The sequence below is a fragment of the Aotus nancymaae genome, unplaced genomic scaffold (genome assembly GCF_030222135.1).
Source record: "Aotus nancymaae isolate 86718 unplaced genomic scaffold, 86718_ANA_hifiasm-v0.15.2.pri h1tg000028l, whole genome shotgun sequence".
Classification (NCBI taxonomy): domain Eukaryota; kingdom Metazoa; phylum Chordata; class Mammalia; order Primates; family Aotidae; genus Aotus; species Aotus nancymaae.
In genome coordinates this window covers 986963-1006937 of record NW_026988441.1, presented here as the reverse complement: position 1 = coordinate 1006937, position 19975 = coordinate 986963, and the positions used below count along the sequence as shown (strand labels likewise).

The 19975-nt window shown below is 53.6% G+C and overlaps 2 protein-coding genes across 2 annotated transcripts in view; both read right to left on the bottom strand.

Annotated features, from left to right (window-relative positions):
• GP6 (glycoprotein VI platelet) overlaps nt 1-5020 on the bottom strand; it is a 32460-nt gene extending 27440 nt beyond the window's left edge. The window contains exon 1 of the mRNA XM_012437212.3: nt 1187-5020. Within this exon, the coding sequence (XP_012292635.2) occupies nt 1187-1220 (34 nt within the window). The 5' untranslated portion in view covers nt 1221-5020. The remainder of the gene's footprint in view (nt 1-1186) is intronic.
• A 1383-nt stretch (nt 5021-6403) lies between these two features.
• Nucleotides 6404-19483, bottom strand: RDH13 (retinol dehydrogenase 13). Its single transcript, XM_012437213.2, has 7 exons — nt 19305-19483; nt 16986-17104; nt 14400-14555; nt 11245-11349; nt 10903-11115; nt 10010-10111; nt 6404-7393 (listed from the first exon to the last, which is right to left on the bottom strand). The coding sequence occupies exons 1-7, from the start codon at nt 19367-19369 to the stop codon at nt 7149-7151; spliced, it is 1005 nt and encodes a 334-aa protein (XP_012292636.2). The 5' UTR covers nt 19370-19483; the 3' UTR covers nt 6404-7148.
• Between the last annotated feature and the right edge of the window lie 492 nt (nt 19484-19975).

Below are 19975 nucleotides of genomic sequence, written 5' to 3'. Positions count from 1 at the left end.
ATATCAAGTCCTTTTTTTTTTTTTTGAGACCGAGTTTCACTCTTGTTGCCCAGGCTGGAGTGCAATGGCGCATTCTCAGCTCACCGCAACCTCTACCTCCCGGTTTCAAGTGATACTCCTGCCTCAGCCTCCGGAGTAGCGGGGATTATAGGCATGTACCACCACGTCCGACTAATTTTGTATTTTTAGTAGAAAAAGGGTTTCTCCATGTTGGTCAGGCTAGTCTTGAACTCCCGAGCTCAGGTGATCCACCCACCTCACCCTCCCAAAGTGCTGGGATTACCGGTGACAGCCACCACGCCCAGCCTTTTTTTTTTTTTGAGACCGAGTCTCTCTCTGTTGTGCGGGCTGGAGTGCAGTGGCGTGATCTCAGCTCACTGCAACTTATGCCTCCCAGGTTCAAGTGATTCTCCTGCCTCAGCCTCCAGAGTAGCTGGGATAACAGGCACCTGCTATCATGCCTGGCTAATTTTTGTATTTTTGTAGAGACAGGGTTTCCCCATGTTAACCAGGCTGGTCTCGAACTCCTGACCTCTGGTTATCCACCCACCTCAGCTCCCCAAAATGTTGAGATTACAGGCATGAGCCACCGTGCCCGGCCCACATTTTTTTAAAGGGGCAACTGCAGTGAAGTGGAAGAAAGCTGTGACTAGCGCTAGGGTACCTCTGTTCATTCACTGACCCAGCCATGAATAAACTGGAATAACTCATACAAAACACGCCACCTTGCTGGCCCCTCATTTCCCCACCCAACAAATGCAGCGGCTCTCATAGGTCCTCTTTTGTCCTGAAATTCATTACTGATACACATTCTTTTTCTTTTTTTTATTTTTGAGACGGAGTCTCGCTTTGTTGTCAGGCTGGAGTGCAGTGGCATGATCCCGGCTCACTACAACCTCTGCCTCCCAGGTTCAAGCGATTCTCCTGCCTCAGCCTTCCGAGTAGCTGGGACTGCAGGCACACGTCACCACACCCAGCTGATTTTTGTATTTTTTAGTAAAGACGGGGTTTCACCATGTTGGCCAGGATGGTCTTGATCTCTTGACCTTGTGATCGCCCACCTCAGCCTCCCAAAGTGCTGGGATTACGGGCATGAGCCACCGCGCCCGGCTGCAAATTCTTAATCCTTTGTCTGGCAGTCCATGCCTGCCCTTCAGCAGTTCCCAGATCCACCCTCGGGACTCACCAAGACAGAAGAGGGCGGTCGGGAATGGAGACATGGTTCCTCAGCCCTGTCCTGAGCTCTGTGGCCAGGGAGGGAAGTGGCGGGAGTCGGGGGCACAGGCTCAGGATGTGATGAGGACGAAGAATGCCCTCCTCCCTTCCTCCGCCAGCCCCGGCCTTTCCTAATTGAGACTCATCAAGCCGTAGCCGACTCCTCAGTACAGTGACTTGCACACACGCTCCAAGGAGTCTCGCTTATCTCTGCCGGCCAGCCTGGCTCTGCACCGCTCGTCTGCCCACTGGGTCCTGGTCTGTGCTCCCATGTTCCCGTAAACTCCCTGATGGTCGCTAGGAAAATGTGCATCAGAACCACATTGAGATACGATTTCACACTTTCTGGGATGGCTGTAATATTTTAAACGGCTAAGAGCAAACATTGCTGAGTGTGCAGAGAAATTGGAACGTGCGTGCGTTGCTGGTGGGGAGGTGACATGGTGCTGCTGCTATGAGAAAGTTTAGCAGCGCCTGCAGAAGTTAAACGTGGGGTTGCCATAAAATCCAGCAATTCTACTTCTGAGTATACACCTAAAAGGATTGAAAACAGGGTCTTGGGCCGGGCCTGGTGGCTCACACCTGTAATCCCAGAACTTTGGAAGGCCAAGGTGGGCAGATTATCTGAGGTCAGGAGTTCGAGACCAGCCTGACCAACATGGTGAAATCCCGTCTCTACTAAAAATACAAAATTAGCCAGGTGTGGTGGCAGGCACCTGTAATTGCAGCTACTTGGGAGTCTGAGGCAGGAGAATCACTTGAACCTGGAAGGCAGAGGTTATGGTGAGCTGAGACCGTACCATTGCACTCCAGCCTGGGCAACAAGATCGAAACTCCATCTCAAAAAAAATTTTTTTTTGTAGAGATGGGTTTCACTATGTTGCCCAGGCTGGTCTTGAACTCCTGGGCTCAAGCAATCCACCCACCTCAGCCTCCCAAAGTGCTGGGATTACAGATGTGAGCCACTGCGCCTGGCCCCACTGGGTCCTTTTTCTTTTTTTTTTTTAATTGCATTTTAGGTTTTTGGGTACATGTGAAGAACAGGCAAGATTGCTGCATAGGTACACACATGGCAGTGTGATCTACTGCCTTCCTTCCCATCACCTATATCTGGCATTTCTCCCCATGCTATCTCTCCCCAACTCTCCACCCCCAGCTGTCCCTCCCCTATTTCCCCCCGACAGACCGCAGTGTGTGATGCTCCCCTCCCTATGTCCATGCGTTCTCATTGTTTGACACCCGCCTATGAGTAAGAACATTCAGTGTTTAATTTTCTGTTCTTGTGTCAGTTTGCTGAGAATGATGGTTTCCAGGTTCATCCATGTCCCTACAAAGGACGCGAACTCATCGTTTTTGATGGCTGCATAATATTCCATGGTGTATATGTGCCACATTTTCCCTGTCCAGTCTATCATCGATGGACATTTGGGTTGGTTCCAGGTCTTTGCTATTGTGAACAGTGCTGCAGTGAACATTCGGGTGCATGTGTCCTTATAGTAGAATTATTTATAATCCTTTGGATATATACCCAGTAATGGGATTGCTGGGTCAAATGGAATTTCTATTTCTAGGTCCTTGAGGAATCGCCACACTGTCTTCCACAATGGTTGAACTAATTTACACTCCGACCAACAGTGTAAAAGTGTTCCTATTTCTCCACATCCTCTCTAGCATCTGTTGTCTCCAGATTTTTTAACGATCACCATTCTAACTGGCGTGAGATGGTATCTCACTGTGGTTTCGATTTGCATTTCTCTAATGACCAGTGATGATGAGCTTTTTTTCATATTTTTGTTGGCCTCATGTATGTCTTCTTTTGTAAAGTGTTCATATCCTTCGCTCACTTTTGAATGGGCTTGTTTTTTTTCTTGTAAATCTGTTTTAGTTCTTTGTAGATTCTGGGTATCAGCCCTTTGCCAGATGGGTAGATTGCAAAAATTTTTCCCATTCTGTTGGTTGCCGATTCACTCTGACTGTTTCTTTTGCTGTGCAGAAGCTGTGGAGTTTGATTAGGTCCCATTTGTCTATTTTGGCTTTTGTTGCCAATGCTTTTGGTGTTTTGGTCATGAAGCACTTGCCTACGCCTATGTCCTGAATGGTTTTGCCTAGATTTTCTTCTAGGGTTTTTTTAAAGACACATAAAAAGAATGAAATGTGACAGTGAAGGTCAAGTCAGTCACCCAATGCCAGAAATTGGGGTGCTCCTGACATCTGGTGGGTTGAAGCCAGGACACTGTTCAGCATTCTGAAATCACAGGACCACCCCGGTGACACGTGCAGGTGGGAAGGATGCACAGATGTTGGCATTAGGAAGAATGTCATCACTTCTCTCCCATAAGAGCAACTTAGAGCGAGAGAATGATCTTCTTAGGGCCTCTCCCGTGAGGCTCCAAGCCAGCGTTGCTGTGGCAGAAGCTGCCAGACTTGTTTTTCCTTGAGAGAATCGTATCAAGATGATGTAAATGTCGCCCTGGGGTGCCACTTGGGTGGTTTGGAGATGTGCTGAGACGCCACACGCCCTGAGGACTCAGCAGCTGCCAGCTGCACCTGTCTTCTGCCTGGCAGTTCACGGGCTGTGTTTATGCCCCTGGTTCCTTCACAGGCACCTTGGGAGCTTTGTTGCCTCTGAATCACGCCAGGCAGGGTCTCACCATGAGTCTGTGTGCTGTGGAGCTGGAAATCAAGGCCACGCGCTGCTACAGCAGCAACCTGAGTTGGAAGACAGGAAGGTGCTGCCATCTTTAGAGTTTCCCCTTTGACTTTACTCAATATGAATGAAGACAGAGCACTTTCACACTGCACAGCAGGGAAGTGCAGAAAGCTTCCTGGAGATCGGGAGGTGATGCAGCAGCCAGCTGTGGCTGATGACCCTCACCTCTGCCTCCATCTCCCTCCATTTCTGAATGCACATCCATCACCAACCATAGCTTCCTGTTTGGGGTTCACTGGCAGGAAAAAAAAAAAGGAAAGTTGGCTTTCTACTAAAAACCACTTCCTTTGACCATTTGTCAAACTCAACCCCAGGAGGGCCACACGTCACCATCCTCCGTCCCAGGGAACTGGGTGTTTTTGGAGTGCTCAGGTGTATCAGGGACCCGGTCAGTTGCCATCGCATATATATATGGGGCCAGCCCCTGTGCCACCAAAGAGTGGGGGTGTTGAAAACATCTTACAGCTGGGAGCAGTGGCTCATGCATGTAATCCCAGCACTTTGGGAGGCCTAGGTGGGTGGATCACCTGAGGTCAGGAGTTCAAGACCAGCCTAACCAACATGGTAAAACCCCGTCTCTACTAAAAATACAAAAATTAGCCGGGCATGGTGGAGCGTGCCTGTTGTCCCAGCTACTTGGAAGGCTGAGGCAGAATCACTTGTACCTGGGTGGTGGAGGTTCCAGTGAGCTGAGATCGCGCCACTGCACTCCACTCTGCCCACATAACAAGACCCACTCTTAAAAAAAAAAAAAAAAAATCCTACAGTGGGCAAGACATGATGCTGGAGGAAGGGGCTGGGTGCAAACATTAACCCTTTGATTGCTGGGTCCCTAGTGATAGCAGGTTCTTAGCTGTGGCTGTTTGCCAGCCAGCACAGGAACACGCCAGTCCTGTACTCCAGACTGCCTGAGCCCCACATGGCACCTGGTGTCAAGGCAGCTTGCGGTGCTGTGTGGGGCTCAGGCAGCCTGGGTGCAGGGTGCTTCTCGAAGTGCATGTCAGGAATGTGGAGCCCTGGACCCCTCCCAAGACCTAGGGAACCAGAATCTTACAGGCGTGACCCCCAGAATCTGCATTTTTTTTTTTTTTTTTTTTTTTTTTGAGATGGAGTCTCGCTCAGTCATTCAGACTGGAGTGCAGTGGTGTGATCTTGGCTCATTGCAACCTCTGCCCCCTGGGTTCAAGTAATTTTGCCTCAGCTCACCTAGTAGCTGGCATTACAGGCATGCACCACCACGCCTGGCCAGTGTTCTATACTTTTTTAATCACAATTTTTAAAAAGGAAAGAGAGTGCTTGGGTGAGTCCTACGCACATATTTAGAGAGCCACAGGCTTTGAGATTATCCTCAGGGCCCCCGTCTGATGGGAGTGTTTCTCAAACTTGCTTTTCCATAGTCTCCCAGTAAGAACATACTACACACACACGCTCTCCTGTGGGGGGCCTAGGGCAATCTCCGGACTCCCCGCTCCTGGTATTCACACCCTGGAGTGGTCCCCTCCTCTTCGGCTGAACCTGTAACTTGTTCCCAAGCAAGAGCATACAGCAAGCCCACACACAGTTGGTGTGACTCAGCTTCTCCCAGTTGGTAGATGAGTCTCAGTTCCTCCCTGGCGACTCCACAGGGCCACCCACCATGGCAGCTAGCTCCATCACAGCCAGCGGGCAGGACAGGGGCTGACAAGAGGGAATTCTAGCGTCACAGAGCTCAGGTTGTTTTGTTGAGTCTGGTTTTGTCATCCAGGCTGGAGTACAGTGGCACGATTACGGCTCACTGCAGCCTCCGCCCCGACTTCAAGTGATTCTCCTGCCTCAGCTGGGATTACAGGCGTGCATCACCACACCTGGCTAATTTTTGTATTTTCAGTAGAGTCAGGATTTCACCCTCTTGATCAGGCTGGTCTCGAACTCCAGACCTCGGGTGATCCGCCTACGTCAGCCTCCCGCAGTGCTGGGCTTACAGGTGTGAGCCACCATACCCGGCTTATTTCTATTTTTCTACAGCTTCAGTAAGTCTTTCAGTTTCCCTCCAGTCCTCCCTCCCCTGGCTGGTGACATCAGGGCCCGAATCATTCTGCTGTGGGATGGGCGGCTGTTCTGTGTATTATAGGATATTGAGTAGCTTCCCTGGCCGCCCCAATATCCCAAAGAAAAGCACTGAAAAACTTTTTGTATCTCAATGACTGAGCTTTTCGGTGCCTCCCTCAGTTCTGCACCTAAGCCCAGAGCCCCTTCAGCTCACCCTGACCTCCGCCCAGTTTCTGACACAGCAGTCTTCTAAGATCCTCAGACTTAAGTGACTATTGCCTGTCAAAGGGGTAAAAGTTTTCATCTCTAAAAAATCTGAACTTTGGCATGGACTTTTGCCCTGGTGATAAACTGATGTCTTGTGTCCCTAAAAGGAATAAATCCATGAGTTGTCTTTGTTCAGCTCATGGACATTCCCCCATACACAGAGGAAAAAATAAAACCTACGACTCCGCTACATTTTTTTAAATGAGCAAGTCTGCGAGTCTGCGGTTTGGATGGATTACCATGAGCACTGACAGGAAAGTGGGAGCCCCAGGCACTCCCAGGTCCTTGCAGCAGCTGGTGAAGTTCTCAGTCCATTCCAGGCAGAGCTTGAACTTGGATGACACCTGCTCTCTGGCCGGGATCTGGCACAGGAAGCCCTCAGCAAGCACCCCTGGCAAGGGCTGTGCACAGCCATGCAACGGCCAGACAACAGCTCGCCACACCACGACATCACAGGAGCTATTCTGAGCACCTCACCACTGGAGAAACCAAGGCTCAAAAGAGGACCATGCGTGTACAACATCCCACAGGGACCCAGGAATCCACCGAGTGTCAGACACCTTGCCCAAGCTCTTCAGGGAGCACCTTGGAGCACCCCCCACGGGCACCGCTGGCTCTCCTGACACCGCCCACAAGTGCGCAGAGACCGTTCCTCCTCAGTCGTACCCAGGTTAGATTCCCAGAGGAAGTATCAGATGGCAGTGCCCGCCTGCTGGCAGCAGAGCACACGGGACCAGCCAGAGCCCAGGGCAGTGCCCACCTGCAGTCCAGTCCACTGCGACCAGCACTGCCCCTAGAGGATGCTGCGGGCATGGCGGCCTATGGTCCTCCGTCTCGCGGCTCAGGTGATGCCAGGAAGCTGCGGGCATGGTGGACAGTGGTCCTCGGTCTTGTGGCTCCATCCTGGCTTTCAAACCTCCTCCAGAGGTTATCTGGCAAGGGGTTGCTCCCTCACCGAGGACACATGGGACACCTCCAAGCCCACCAGGCGGGCACTTTCAGCCCAAAGCCTCCGGGCCACCTCCTCATCCTCAGCCTCAGGGGCCGGGGCCTTCTGTTTGAGTCCATCAAAGTACTTTCCGGAAACATCCGCCAGTTCCTCCGCCACGGCCAGGTATGTACTGGGCTGGGCAGCCAGCTCGGGGCTCTTGACCAGCAGCCAGAAGATGGGTCCTGCAATCAGCCCACACACACTCAGAAGTCAGGAAGCCCCACTCCCCCGTCAGGGAGTCCCACAGAGCCCTCCTCCAGCCCTTTCCCCTTGGCCCCCTCCATCTGCAGTTCCCTTCCCTGGCACCGCCCAGGCAAATCCTCCAGACCAGGGGTCATACCAAAAGCCGCCTCCCCAAGAAGCCTTCCTGGCTTTGCCCAGGAAAATGAAAGCTCTCCTCCTCTTGGTAAGCCCCAGTATTCACCCTACCCCATTTCTCCTTAAATAACTTCTTAAATGCACCTGGCACCAGCCTCAGGTTAATTTTTTTTTTTTTTTTTTTTTTTCTGAGATGCAAAGTCTCTGTGTTGCCCAGGCTGGCATGCAGCGGCATGATCTCAGCTCACTGTAACCTCCACCTCCCGGGTTCAAGCAATTCTCCTGCCTCAGCCTCCCAAATAGCTGGGACTAGATGCATGCCACCATGTCCGGTTAATTTTAGTATTTTTAATAGAGACAGGGTTTTACCATGTTGGCCAGGCTAGTCTTCAACTCCTGACCTGAGGTAATCCACCCGCCTTAGCCTCCCAAAGTGCTGGGATTACAAGCATGAGCCACTGCACCTAGCCAGGTTAACATTCTTGATGCCAACTACCTATCCACACCAGGGAAAGGAAGAGGGACGGGGAGGGGACCACCAGGGAAAGAGAACGGGGTGGGGGCCACCAGGGAAGGGGAACGGGAACGGGGAGAGGGCCACCAGGGAAGAGGAAGGGGTCCACCAGGGAAGGGGAACGGGAACGGGGAGGGGACCACCAGGGAAGGGGAACAGGAACGGGGAGAGGGACACCAGGGAAGAGGAAGGGGACCACCAGGGAAGGGGAACGGGGAGGGGACCAACACGGAAGAGGGAGCAGAACGGAGAGGGGACCAACAGGGAAGAGGAAGGGGAAGGGGACCTCCAGGGAAGGGGAAGGGGAACGGGGAGGGGACCACCAGGGAAGGGGAACGGGAAAGGGACCACCAGGGAACGGGAACGGGGAGGGGGCCACCAGGGAAGGGGAATGGGACTACCAGGGAAGGGGAACGGGGAGGGGACCAACAGGGAAGAGGAAGGGGAAGGGGACCTCCAGGGAAGGGGAAGGGGAACGGGGAGGGGACCACCAGGGAAGGTGAACGGGAAGGGGACCACCAGGGAACGGGGAGGGGGCCACCAGGGAAGGGGAATGGGGAGCGGACCACCAGGGAAGAGGAAAGGGACCACCAGGGAAGAGGGAGCAGAACAGAGAGGGGATCAACGGGGAAGAGGAAGGGGAAGAGGGAGGGGACCACCAGGGAAGGGGACCACCAGGGAAGGGGAACAGGAATGAGGGAGGGGGCCACCAGGGAAGGGGAAGGGGAACGGGGAGGGGACCACCGGGGAAGAGGGAGCGGAACGGAGAGGGGACCAAAGGGGAAGAGGAAGGGGAAGGGGGAGGGGACTACCAGGGAAGGGGAACGGGGAGGGGGCCACCAGGGAAGAGGAAGGGGACCACCAGGGAAGGGGAACGGGGAGGGGACCACCAGGGAAGAGGGAACAGAACGGAGAGAGGACCAACAGGGAAGAGGAAGGGGAAGGGGACCTCCAGGGAAGGGGAAGGGGAACGGGGAGGGGACCACCAGGGAAGGGGAATGGGGAGCGGACCACCAGGGAAGAGGAAAGGGACCACCAGGGAAGGGGAACGGGGAGGGGACCACCAGGGAAGAGGGAGCAGAACAGAGAGGGGATCAATGGGGAAGAGGAAGGGGAAGAGGGAGGGGACCACCAGGGAAGGGGAAGGGGAACGGGGAGGGGACCACCGGGGAAGAGGGAGCGGAACGGAGAGAGGACCAAAGGGGAAGAGGAAGGGGAAGGGGGAGGGGACTACCAGGGAAGGGGAACAGGGAGGGGGCCACCAGGGAAGAGGAAGGGGACCACCAGGGAAGGGGAAGGGGAAGGGGAACGGGGAGGGGACCACCAGGGAAGAGGAAGGGGAAGGGGACCATCAGGGAAAGGGAATGGGGAGGGGAATGGGGAGGGGACCACCAGGGAAGGGAAAGGGGAACGGGGAGGGGACCACCAGGGAAAAGGGAGAGGAAGGGGGAGGGGACCACCACGGAAGGGAAAGGCAGGGGAAGGGAAGGGCTGGGACTGTTTATGCAGCCTATTCTCTGGGTGGGTCTCGGTGCTGGCCCTTTTCAGGAAGGTCTCATCTAACCCTCCCAGTGACTGTGAGGTGAGTCCTGTTATGGCCTCGACTGTGCAGATGAAGAAAGAGGCTCGGGTAGGGGGGATTACAGCATTTCCCCAGGAGGCACGGCTGGTTTGGGGTGAAGCTGGAGTTACACCAAGCACAGCCTGACTCTAGGAGTCAGTTCCACGGCCTCTTCCTCTGAGACATGGTTTTCTCATCAGCCAGCAGTGCTCTGCCTGCTTCCTGGGGCTGTTGGAGGCTGGCAGGCCACATCAACACAGGAAAGGGACTCAACCTCTCTGCCTCGGATGATGCAGGGGAGGAGCAGGCACGAGGCCCCAGGGACCGTCTCTGAGGAGGGTCCTGGGCTGAGAGAGCAAGGGTGGAGGGCTCAGTGCAGAGACCCCAGGCTGGGAGGGGACTCACCGAGCGTGGTGCTGGAGAAGGTAGAGCCATGCATGCCTGTGTGTCTGCCCAGCTCTGTCCTGGCCACGCCGGGGTGCAGGGCATTGACAGTCACGCCGGAGCCTGGGGAAAAAAGACAAGACTGAGGGAGGGGTCCAGTCTTACCTGGAAGGCGGTAGCAGCCCACACTCTGCTCTGGGGCTTCCCATACTCAGACCCCATCGTCCCTCTTGCGCTGAAATCTTAGTAAGGTGGTCTGATTTTACAGGGCAGCTCTGCCACATGGCGCCTGGGAGCAGAGCTTTCCTGGAGGGCTTGATAAACCCAGAACACCAGGCTCACTCGGGAGTCTGAGTCAGTGGGTGGGGCTGGGATCTGAGATACGGCTATTCAGACCAGCTCCCAGTGGGGTTGGCACTGCTGGTCCACAGACCGTCTTTCTGAGGCAAGGGCCCAGGGCAGATTTCTCAGCCTCGGCACTGCGGACGCTGTGGGGCTGTCCTGTGTGCTGTAAGACACTGAACAGCATGTGGGCCTTTACCCTCCAAATGCCCAGAGCAGTCTCTCCCCGGCCCGGCTGTGGTTACTGTGTCTCCAGGCACTGACAATTCCAGGCCAAAAGCGCTCCTGGTTGAGACACTGGCTGGAGCCAACAGGCTGAGCTGCCTACCCAACAGCAGCAGGGAAGGACACTGAGCCAGGCAGACTAGACTGCCTGGGATGAATGAACAATCATCAGAACGATCGATTAGTGATGTCTGCCTCAGGCACCAGAAGCAGGCAGGGTCGTCCCTGTGCTCTACTTTAGCCCACTCTGTTCTAGAGCCACAGCCTGGCCTCCGCTCAGCCCAGGATCACAGAAGGGCTGCTCTAGGCTCAAAGTAAAGAGGGAGACCGAGCCTAGCACCTCGTACCTTGCAGCCGCCGGCTCAGCTCCTTGGTGAAGAGGACGATGGCCAGCTTGCTCTGGCTGTAGGCAGCTTTGGGGTCGTACTTCCTCGTCTGCCAGTTCAAGTCATCAAAGTCTATGTGCCCAGCAACGTGGGCCAAGGACGAGAGGTTGATGATCCGCGAAGGGGCTGAGGCTTTCAGCTTGTCCAGCAGCAAGTTTGTCAAGAGAAAGTGACCTGGGTTAAAGGATGACAAAAAGGTCACTTCTGGTCGGGCACCGTGGCTTACGCCTAATCCCAGCGCTCTGGGAGGACGAGGGGGAGGATGGCTTGAGCCCACAGTGTAGCCCCCTGCCCAGGACTCACCCAGGTGGTTAACGCCAAACTGCATCTCAAAGCCATCCTCCGTGGTCCAGTGGGGGCACCGCATCACGGCCGCGTTGTTGACTAGAATGTCCACTCGCTCCTCCTCTGGAAGAGAGGGGCGGGGAAGGAGACCTCGGGGTGAGGACAGACCCCAGCCTGAGGCACAGTAGAAACACTCCTGTGCTTCCGGAGCCCATGTAGGTGGCCCCTGCTGGAAGCGGTCTGTGCAGAAGTGGCCACATCAGGATGAGGTCACTAGGGTGAGCCCTAATCCAATGACTGGTATCCAGTTTTTGCGACGGAGTTTCACTCTTGTCACCCATGCCTGTAATCCCAGCTACTCAGGAGGCTGAGGCAGGAGAATCACTTGAACCTGTGAGGCAGAGACCATAGCCGAGATTACGGGCACGTGCCACCACACCCAGCTAATTTTTTGGTAGCCATGGGGTTTCACCAGGTTAGTCAGGCTGATCTCAAATTCCTGACCTCAGGTGATCTGCCCGCCTTGGCCTCCCAAAGTGCTGGGATTATAGGTATGAGCCAGCACCCAGGCTGGTGTCCTTATAGGAAGGGAAAACAGAGACAGAGCCACGGGGGGAAGGCCACGTGTGGATGGAGGCAGGGACAGGAGAGGCTCAGCTCCAAGATGAGGGTGGGCGACTGCACTGGAAGTGGAGGCGGCTGGGAGGATTACGGCCCGGCTCACAGGAACACAGCCCCAGGGACACCCAGATTCCAACTGCTGGCTTCCAGAATAGTGAGGGACTGCACTTCCAAGGGTGGAAGCCCCTGGGTTTGTGGTGCATTGTTACAGCAGCCCCAGGACACACACACACACCCTCCACGCCTCCACGGAAGCCTTGGGACTCTCCTGCAGGAGCCCCAGCAGTGCAGGTTCTCAGGTGCTGGTTTCACTCCCAAACCTGCCACCTCCCTCACACAAGCAACCACAGGGCACACCGACGGAGCCTCAGTTTCCACAGCTGTAAGATGCGCTGAACAACAGGGCCTTCCTACCTGTGCCACTGGGCTCAGGTTCCATAACAAAGTGCCACAGGCAGGTGGGTTAAAACCTCACAGAGCCGGCCGGGCATAGTGGCTCACGCCTGTGATCCCAGCTACTCCAGAGGCTGCAGTGAGCCAAGATCGCACCACTGCACTCCACCCTGGGTGACAGAGTGAGATTCCATCTCAAGAAAAATAAAAACGTTACATCCACCTCTCAGACATCACCCTCTCACTGTTCTTTGTGATCTTCCCACAGCGCCTCTCACCTATGCCACAACCACGCAGCTCCCTCTTAATCCCCAAGGGCACAGCAGGGACTCAGTATGTGTGAATGAGTGAGCACCTGCGCCTGCCTCCCTATGGCTGTGAGTGGCACAAGGACAGCTCTGGTTCATCTCACACCTCCAGCACCTGGGTCAGGTCTCAGATCACATTTGCTAAATGAATGAGGTCCCACAGCACCCCGTTCTTTGTCCATTACCTGAGCGCCCGTTTACTGAGCGGGGCGCATCGACTCTGAACAAGAAAGCTTTGGCCCTGTCCAGTGCCATATGAGAAAAACAAAGCAGCTGTGCACGGTGCTCACACCTGTAATCGACCGGCCTGGCCAAAATAGCAACACCCCATCTCTACTAAAAGTAGAAAAATTAGCTGCGCATGGTGGTGGGCGCCTGTGATCCCAGCTACTCGGAAGGCTGAGGCAGGAGAATTGCTTAAACTCAAGAGGTGGACGTTGCAGTGAGCAGAGATCGCACCACTGCACTCCAGCCTGGACAACAGCAAAACTCCATCTCAAAAATAAAATACTAAATAATGTTTAATGTATTATTGAGCCTATTTAAAATGAACAAGAATAGAAAATCTATATGGTCACTGGTATTGAACTCCTGACCTCAAGTGATCCACCCACCTCAGCCTCCCAAAATGCTGGGATTACAAGCGTGAGCCACTGTGTCCGACCAGTTCTGTCTTCTTTACACTGCAGTGTTTTATAAATGTCCCATAACAAACACTTATTTCTTTAACCATGGTGGGGAAGACACTTGACCCATAAGCACTTAATAAGGCCGGGTGCGGCTCAAGCCTGTAATCCCAGCAATTTGGAAGGCCAGTGTGGGTGGATCACTTGAGCCCAGGAGTTTGAGACCAGCCTGAGCAACATGGTGAAACCCCAGCTCTACAAAAACAAAAAAATTAGCTGTGTGTGGTGGCATAAGCCTGTACACCCAGCTACTTGGGAGGCTGAACTGGGAGGATCACTTGAGCCCAACAGGTTGAGACTGCAGTGAGCCATGACTGCACCTCCAGCCTGGGTGATTGATAAGAGCAAGACTCTGTCTCAAAAAAAAAAAAAAAAATTTTAGCCAGGTTCGGTGGCATCCATCTATAGCCCCAGCTACTCAGGAGGCTGAGGCAGGAGGATCGCTTGAGCCCAGGAGATCAAGGCTGCAGGGAGCTGTGTCTGTGCCACTGTACTCTAGCCTGGGTGACAGAGACAGATCCTGTCTCAAAAAAACTAATCAATTACTCAGACCGGGTACGGTGGTTCATGCCTGAAATCCCAGCACTTTGGGAGGCCAAGGCAGGAGGACCACCTGAGGTCAGGAATTTGAGACCAGCCTGACCAACGTGGTGAAACCCCATCTCTACTAAAAATACAAAAAATTAGCTGGGCATGATGGCACATAACTGTAATCCCAGCTACTTGGGAGGCTGAAGCAGAAGAATCACTTGAACCCAGGAGGCAGAGGTTGCAGTGAGCTGAGATCATGCCATTGCACTCCAGCCTGGGCAACAGAACGAGATTCCATCTCAAAAATAAAAAGAGCCGGGCGCGGTGGCTCACGCCTGTAATCCTAGCACTTTGGGAGGCCGAGGTGGGTGGATCACCTGAGGTCAGGAGTTCAAGACCAGCCTGGCCATCATGGTGAAACCCCATCTTTAAAAAAAAATAACAAAAAAATATAAAAAAATAAAGTCATAGCTTGCAGACTGTATGAAAAAAAAGGCAGCCACTGGATTTGGCCCCTGGGCCACAGTTCACCAAAACTAAGCTCTAAAGCTTACTCGGTTCGTTCACTCCTCAGAGCCTGCCCCTGGGTGCCGCCCATCCCAGACCCCATCGCACAAGGCCAGTGTTCTCCTACCTTCATTGATCTTCGCTGCAAACTCTCGGATGGACTTGAGGGAGGCCAGGTCCAGGTGCCGGGCATTCACATGGTGATTGAGGGTCTCCCGGCGGATGGCCCTTGCCGCTGCCTCACACTTCTCCACGTCTCGGCAGGCCAGGATGACGTTGCCTCCTGAAAACCCAGGACAGAAAAAGGTTTACATTAATAACCCACTCCTAGATACTGACCCCGGAGAAATGAAAACATTTCTACACAAAACACGTCTCCACAAAAGCACATGCAGCAATGTTCACGTGGCATTCTTCACAGAAGCCAGAAGGTAGAAAGAAATGTCCATCCGTGGATAAAGGGATAACAACACGGTCCCTCCAGAGGGGTGGAATATTACACAGCTGTGAAAAGGAGTGGAGCACTGACTCGGGCTACAGCAAGGAAGACCTCAGAAACTCTGCTCGGGAAGAGAAACCAGACACAGAAGACCACAGAGTGGACAATCCCATTTACAGGAATTCTGTTCACACTATTTCACGCATATGAAATGCCCAGAATAAGCAAATCCACAGAGAAAGAAAATAGATTATTGGTTTCCTAGGGCTGCGGGGAGAAGGAATTGCAGCTTGGTAGTTAAAGCAAGCAACATTTCTTTCTAGAGTAACAGAAATGTTCTAGGGTCGATTTTAAAGATGGTTGTATCGCTCTGTGACTACACTAAACATCACTGAACTGGCCGGACACGGTGGCTCACACCTGTCATCCCAGCACTTTGGGAAGCTGAGGCAAGAGGATCGTTTTTCCTTTCTTTTCTTGAGACGGGGTCTGTCTCTGTTGTCCAGGCTGGAGTGCAGTGGTGCGATCTCAGCTCACTGCAACCTCCACTTCCAGGGTTCAAGTGATTCTCCTGACTTAGCATCCTAAGTAGCTGGGGTTACAGGTGCCCACCACCTCACCCAGCTAATTTTTTTTGTATTTTAGGTAGAGACAGGGGTTTCACCATGTTAGCCAAGCTAGTCTCAAACTCCTGACCTCAGGTGATCGGCTCCTCCCTCTCAAACTGCTTGGGTTACAAATAACCCACAGCACCTGGCCTCCAACTTTTTTTGTTGTGGTAAAATTACACATCACTTAAAATGTACTGTTTTAACGCCCTTGGTTTTTTTTTTGGAATCAGAGTCACATTCTGCTGTCCAGGCTGGAGTGCAGTGGCGCCATCATAGCTCATTCAGCCTTGACATCCTGGGCTCAAGTGACGTGGGACTACAGGCACCACCTGGCTGATTTTTGGGGGGGCAGAGAGATGGGGTCTTGCTATGTTGTCCAGACTGGTCTGGAACTCATGGCCTCAAGTGATTCTCCCGCCTCAGCCTCCAAAAGTGCTGGAATTATAGATGTGAGCCACCTTAACCATTTTTATGTAACCAGTTCATTGGTATTAAAAACATTCATGGCCAGACGAGGTGGCTCAGGCCTGTAATCCCAGCACTTTAGGAGGCCAAGGCGGGTGGATCACCTGAGGTCGGGAGTTTGAGACCAGCCTAAACAACATGGAGAAACCCCATCTCTACTAAAAATACAAAATTAGGCTGGGCATGGTGGCTCACGCCTGTAATCCAAGCACTTTGGAGGCCAAGGTGGGCGGATCACCTGAGGTCGGGAGTTCAACATCAGCCTGACCAACACGGTGAAACCCCCTCTTTAAAAAATAAAATAAAATAAAATAAAATAATTAGCTGGGTGTGGTGGTTCCTGCCTATAATCTCAGCTACTTGGGAAGCTGAGGCAGGAGAACTGCTTGAACCTGAGAGGCAGAGGTTGCAGCAAGCTGAGATGATGCCACTGTACTCCAGCCCGGGCAACAAGAGCAAAACTCCATCTCAAAATAAAAAAAAAAATTCATAACGTACAACCAATACAACTACCCATCTCTAGAACGTTTTCATCTTCCCAAACTAAAATTCTGTGCCCATTAAACAATAACTCCCCATTCTCCCCTCCCCACCCCTGGCAAGCACCAGTCAAACTTCTCTATGAATTTAACTCTAAGTAGCCCATATAAGTGGAATCATACAGTATTTGTTCTTCTGTGGAATGGCTTATTTCACTTAGTGTCATGTCCTCAAGGTTCATCTGTTAGAATGCCCTTCTGGCCAGGCGTGGTGGCTCACACCTGTAATCCCTGCACTTTGGGAGGCCAAGGTCGGTGGATCACCTGAGGTCGGGAGTTCGAGACCAGCCTGATCAACATGGAGAAACCCTGTCTCTACTAAAAATACAAAATTAGCCGGGCATGGTGACACATGCCTGTAGTCCCAGCTACTCAGGAGGCTGAGGCAGGAGAAATCACTTGAACCCGGGAGGCGGAGGTTGTGGTGAGCCGAGATGGTGCCACTGCACTCCAGCCTGGGCAACAAGAGCGAAACTCCACCTCAAAGAAAAAAAAAGAAAACCCTTCCTTTTGAAGGTTGAATCACGTTCCACTGTCTGCAGATGCCACATTCTGTTTCTCTGTTCATCTGCAAGTGGGTGCCTGGGTTGCTGGACTGTGAATCATGCTGCATGGGTGTGCAAATATCTCTCCGCGAGCCAAAGCGGGGCAGATTTTACCTCTTTTGGCCAGTTCAAAGGCGGTCTGCTTCCCTATGCCTGTGTTGGCACCCGTCACGATGACCGTCTTCCTGGGGATGGTGGCCTTGCTGGGGCAAACCCCACCAGCAACATTGTCCCTGAGCACGGGAAGGGGCACAGTCAGTCCTCTCTGCCCACTCTCACCCCACGTGCCCCTGACTGAGTGATCTCAGACAAACCCGTAAGAGCTCACTCCCGTCCCCCAACTGAAAAGCAGACGTCATCACATCACACAGTGGGATCTCTGTCCTGTTCTCCATGTTGGTCAGGCTGGTCTCGAACTCCCAACCTCAGGTGATCTGCCCACGTGCTGGGATCATCCCAGCATCCCAACGTGCTGGGATTACAGGTGTGAGCCACTGCACCCGGTGACAATCGTTATTTTATAAACGCCTACTGCATGAGATTCCCAGCCCGGCAAGTAATCCCAGCACTTTGGTAGTCAGAGGCAGGCAGATCACTTGAGGTCAGGAGTTCAAGACCAGCCTGGCAAACATGGCGAGATGCAGTCTCTACTAAAAACACAAAAATTGTCCAGGCATGGTGGGGGGCACCTGTAATCCCAGCTACTGAGGAGGCTGAGGCACAACCAGAAAGCGGAGGCTGCAGTGAGTCGAAATGGCGCCAGCCTGAGTGACACAGTAAGACTCCACCTCAAAAATCTTAAAATTTAAAATGCCCACTGCATGAGATTCCCATGGCTGCTGTATGTATTACCACAAACTCAGTGACTGAAAACCACATAAATGCATTCTCCTACAGTTCTGCAGGTCAAGAGTCCAAAATACGTCTCACTGTAATAAATCAAGGAATTGGCAGAGTCACGTCCCTCCTGGAGGTTCTAGGGGAGAATCCATTTCCAGCTCCTACAGGCTGCCACATCCTTCCACTCTTGGCCCGCCTCCATCTTCAAACTGAGCATCCCTGGAACCTCTCCTTCTGGCTTCCACCTGCCCTCTGACTGAGCCTCCTGCTCCCTCACATAAGGACCCTATAAGACTACAAGGCAGGCCGTGCACGGTGGCTCACGTCTGTAATCCCAGCACTTTGGGAGGCCGAAGCCGGTGGATCACCTGAGGTCAAGAGTTGAGGACCAGCCTGGCCAACATGATATAGCCTCGTCTCTACTAAATATACAAAAATTAGCTGGGCGTGGTAGTGGGCACCTGTAATCTCTGTTACTCGAGAGGCTGAGGCAGAAGAATTGCTTGAACCCGGGAGGTAGAGGTTGCAGTGAGCTGAGATCGCGCCACTGCACTCCAGCCTGGGCAACAAGAGCAAAACTTCATCTAAAAAAATAATTAGCAGGGCATAGTGGTACACGCTTGTAGACTCAGCTACTTGGGAGGCTGAGGATCACCTGAGCCCAGGGAGGTTGAGGCTGCAGTGAGCTGTGACAGTGTGACTGCATTCCAGCCTGGGCGACAGAGAGACCCTGTCTCAAGAAAAAAACAAAAAGCCTATATGATAATCGTAAGATCCTTCACTTAACACATCAGCAAGACCCTCTGACGCTTGAGGTAATGCAGTCACGCGTTGCAGGACTGGGACGTGGACACCTCTCCGGAGCCATGACTCTGCCCACCACACCCATGTCCCACAGAGGCTAATGCTGGAAACACAATGTCCAGCAACAGGGGGCTGAGCAGATCAGCAGCACAGCCCACAGGAGAGAAAAACTCCATGACACACAGTGGCCACAAGCCACTGAGGCTTATTTTTAAATAAGTAGCCCTGGCCGGGCGCAGTGGCCCACGTCTGTAATCCCAGCACTTTGGGAGGCCGAGGCAGGCGAATCACGAGGTCAGGAGTTCGAGACCAGCCTGGCCAACATGGTAAAACGCCGTCTCTAGTGAAAATACGAAAACTAGCGGGCGTCGTAGCACAGGCCTGTAGTCCCAGCTATTCAGGGGGCTGAGGCAGGAAAATCGCTTTAACCTGGGAGGGTCGGAGGTTGCAGTGACCGGAGATCGCGCCACTGCACTCCAGCCTGGGTGACAGAGCCAGATTCTGCCTCTAAAACTAAACGAACAAATAAATAATAAAATAAATAAAGAGTTTAAAAGTCTGAAAGGAAAGCAACATTTACAAGGGCCCAGGCTCGCCCTTCCCTCCGAGTGACCTTGGGCCGTGACCCGGCCGGCCCGAGCGCAGGTTTGCCCCACTCCCGGCGGGCAGCGCGGGTGGGGAGCTGCGGGGGCTGGACCTGGGTGCGAGGGGCGGGGGCCTCCGCCGCCTTCCCTGCCCCTGCGCTGGAGGCCCGCCGTGACCGCGCACGCGGGGCTAGAATGTACTCACTTGAGCAGCACGGCGCCGCCTACGACGGTGCCCAGCGCCGACAGCGGCAGCAGGAAGCGGTTCATGCCGGGCCCGGAACGGGGGTCGCTAGTCAGCGCAGAGCCCACTGCAAACCCGCCGCCCGGGCGGCTGCAGGAAGAACGCGAGACGCAGCGACGCACGCAGGGAAGCGCAGGCGCGTTGGGACCCGCGGGTTCCGGAACTGAGCTGCGAGGGGCGTGGCAAGGGCAGAGGGGGCGGGGATCCCAAGGGCGGGACCTATGAGCATCGGCCCTGAGCGCAGTCACAGCTGGGAGTGGCGGGTTCAGGAGCATGTGGGCGTGGCCGTGACCGAGGGCGGGGCCTACGGTTCGTTCGAACGACGTCACACTTGCCGCAGCGTTTAAGGCGCTGCGCAGCTCTGGAGTAACACAGGTTCGAATCCCACTACCGTTAATTCCAGACTGCGACCCTCTGCGTGTCTTTAAAATATGTCAGCCTATTTCCTCATCTGGAAATGTGTGCTTACCTTCTTTTTAGACTTTTGGGGCTAATTTGGGAATTTCCATGCTCAGAAACAAGGATCTAGTAGCCTGTGAGTACCCAAGCTTCAGGGCGGCCCGGGTCCTGGACTCCCGGTCTGAGGGAGTTGAGGACTGGGGCCTGGACTCCTGAGTCTGAAGGAAGAGGAG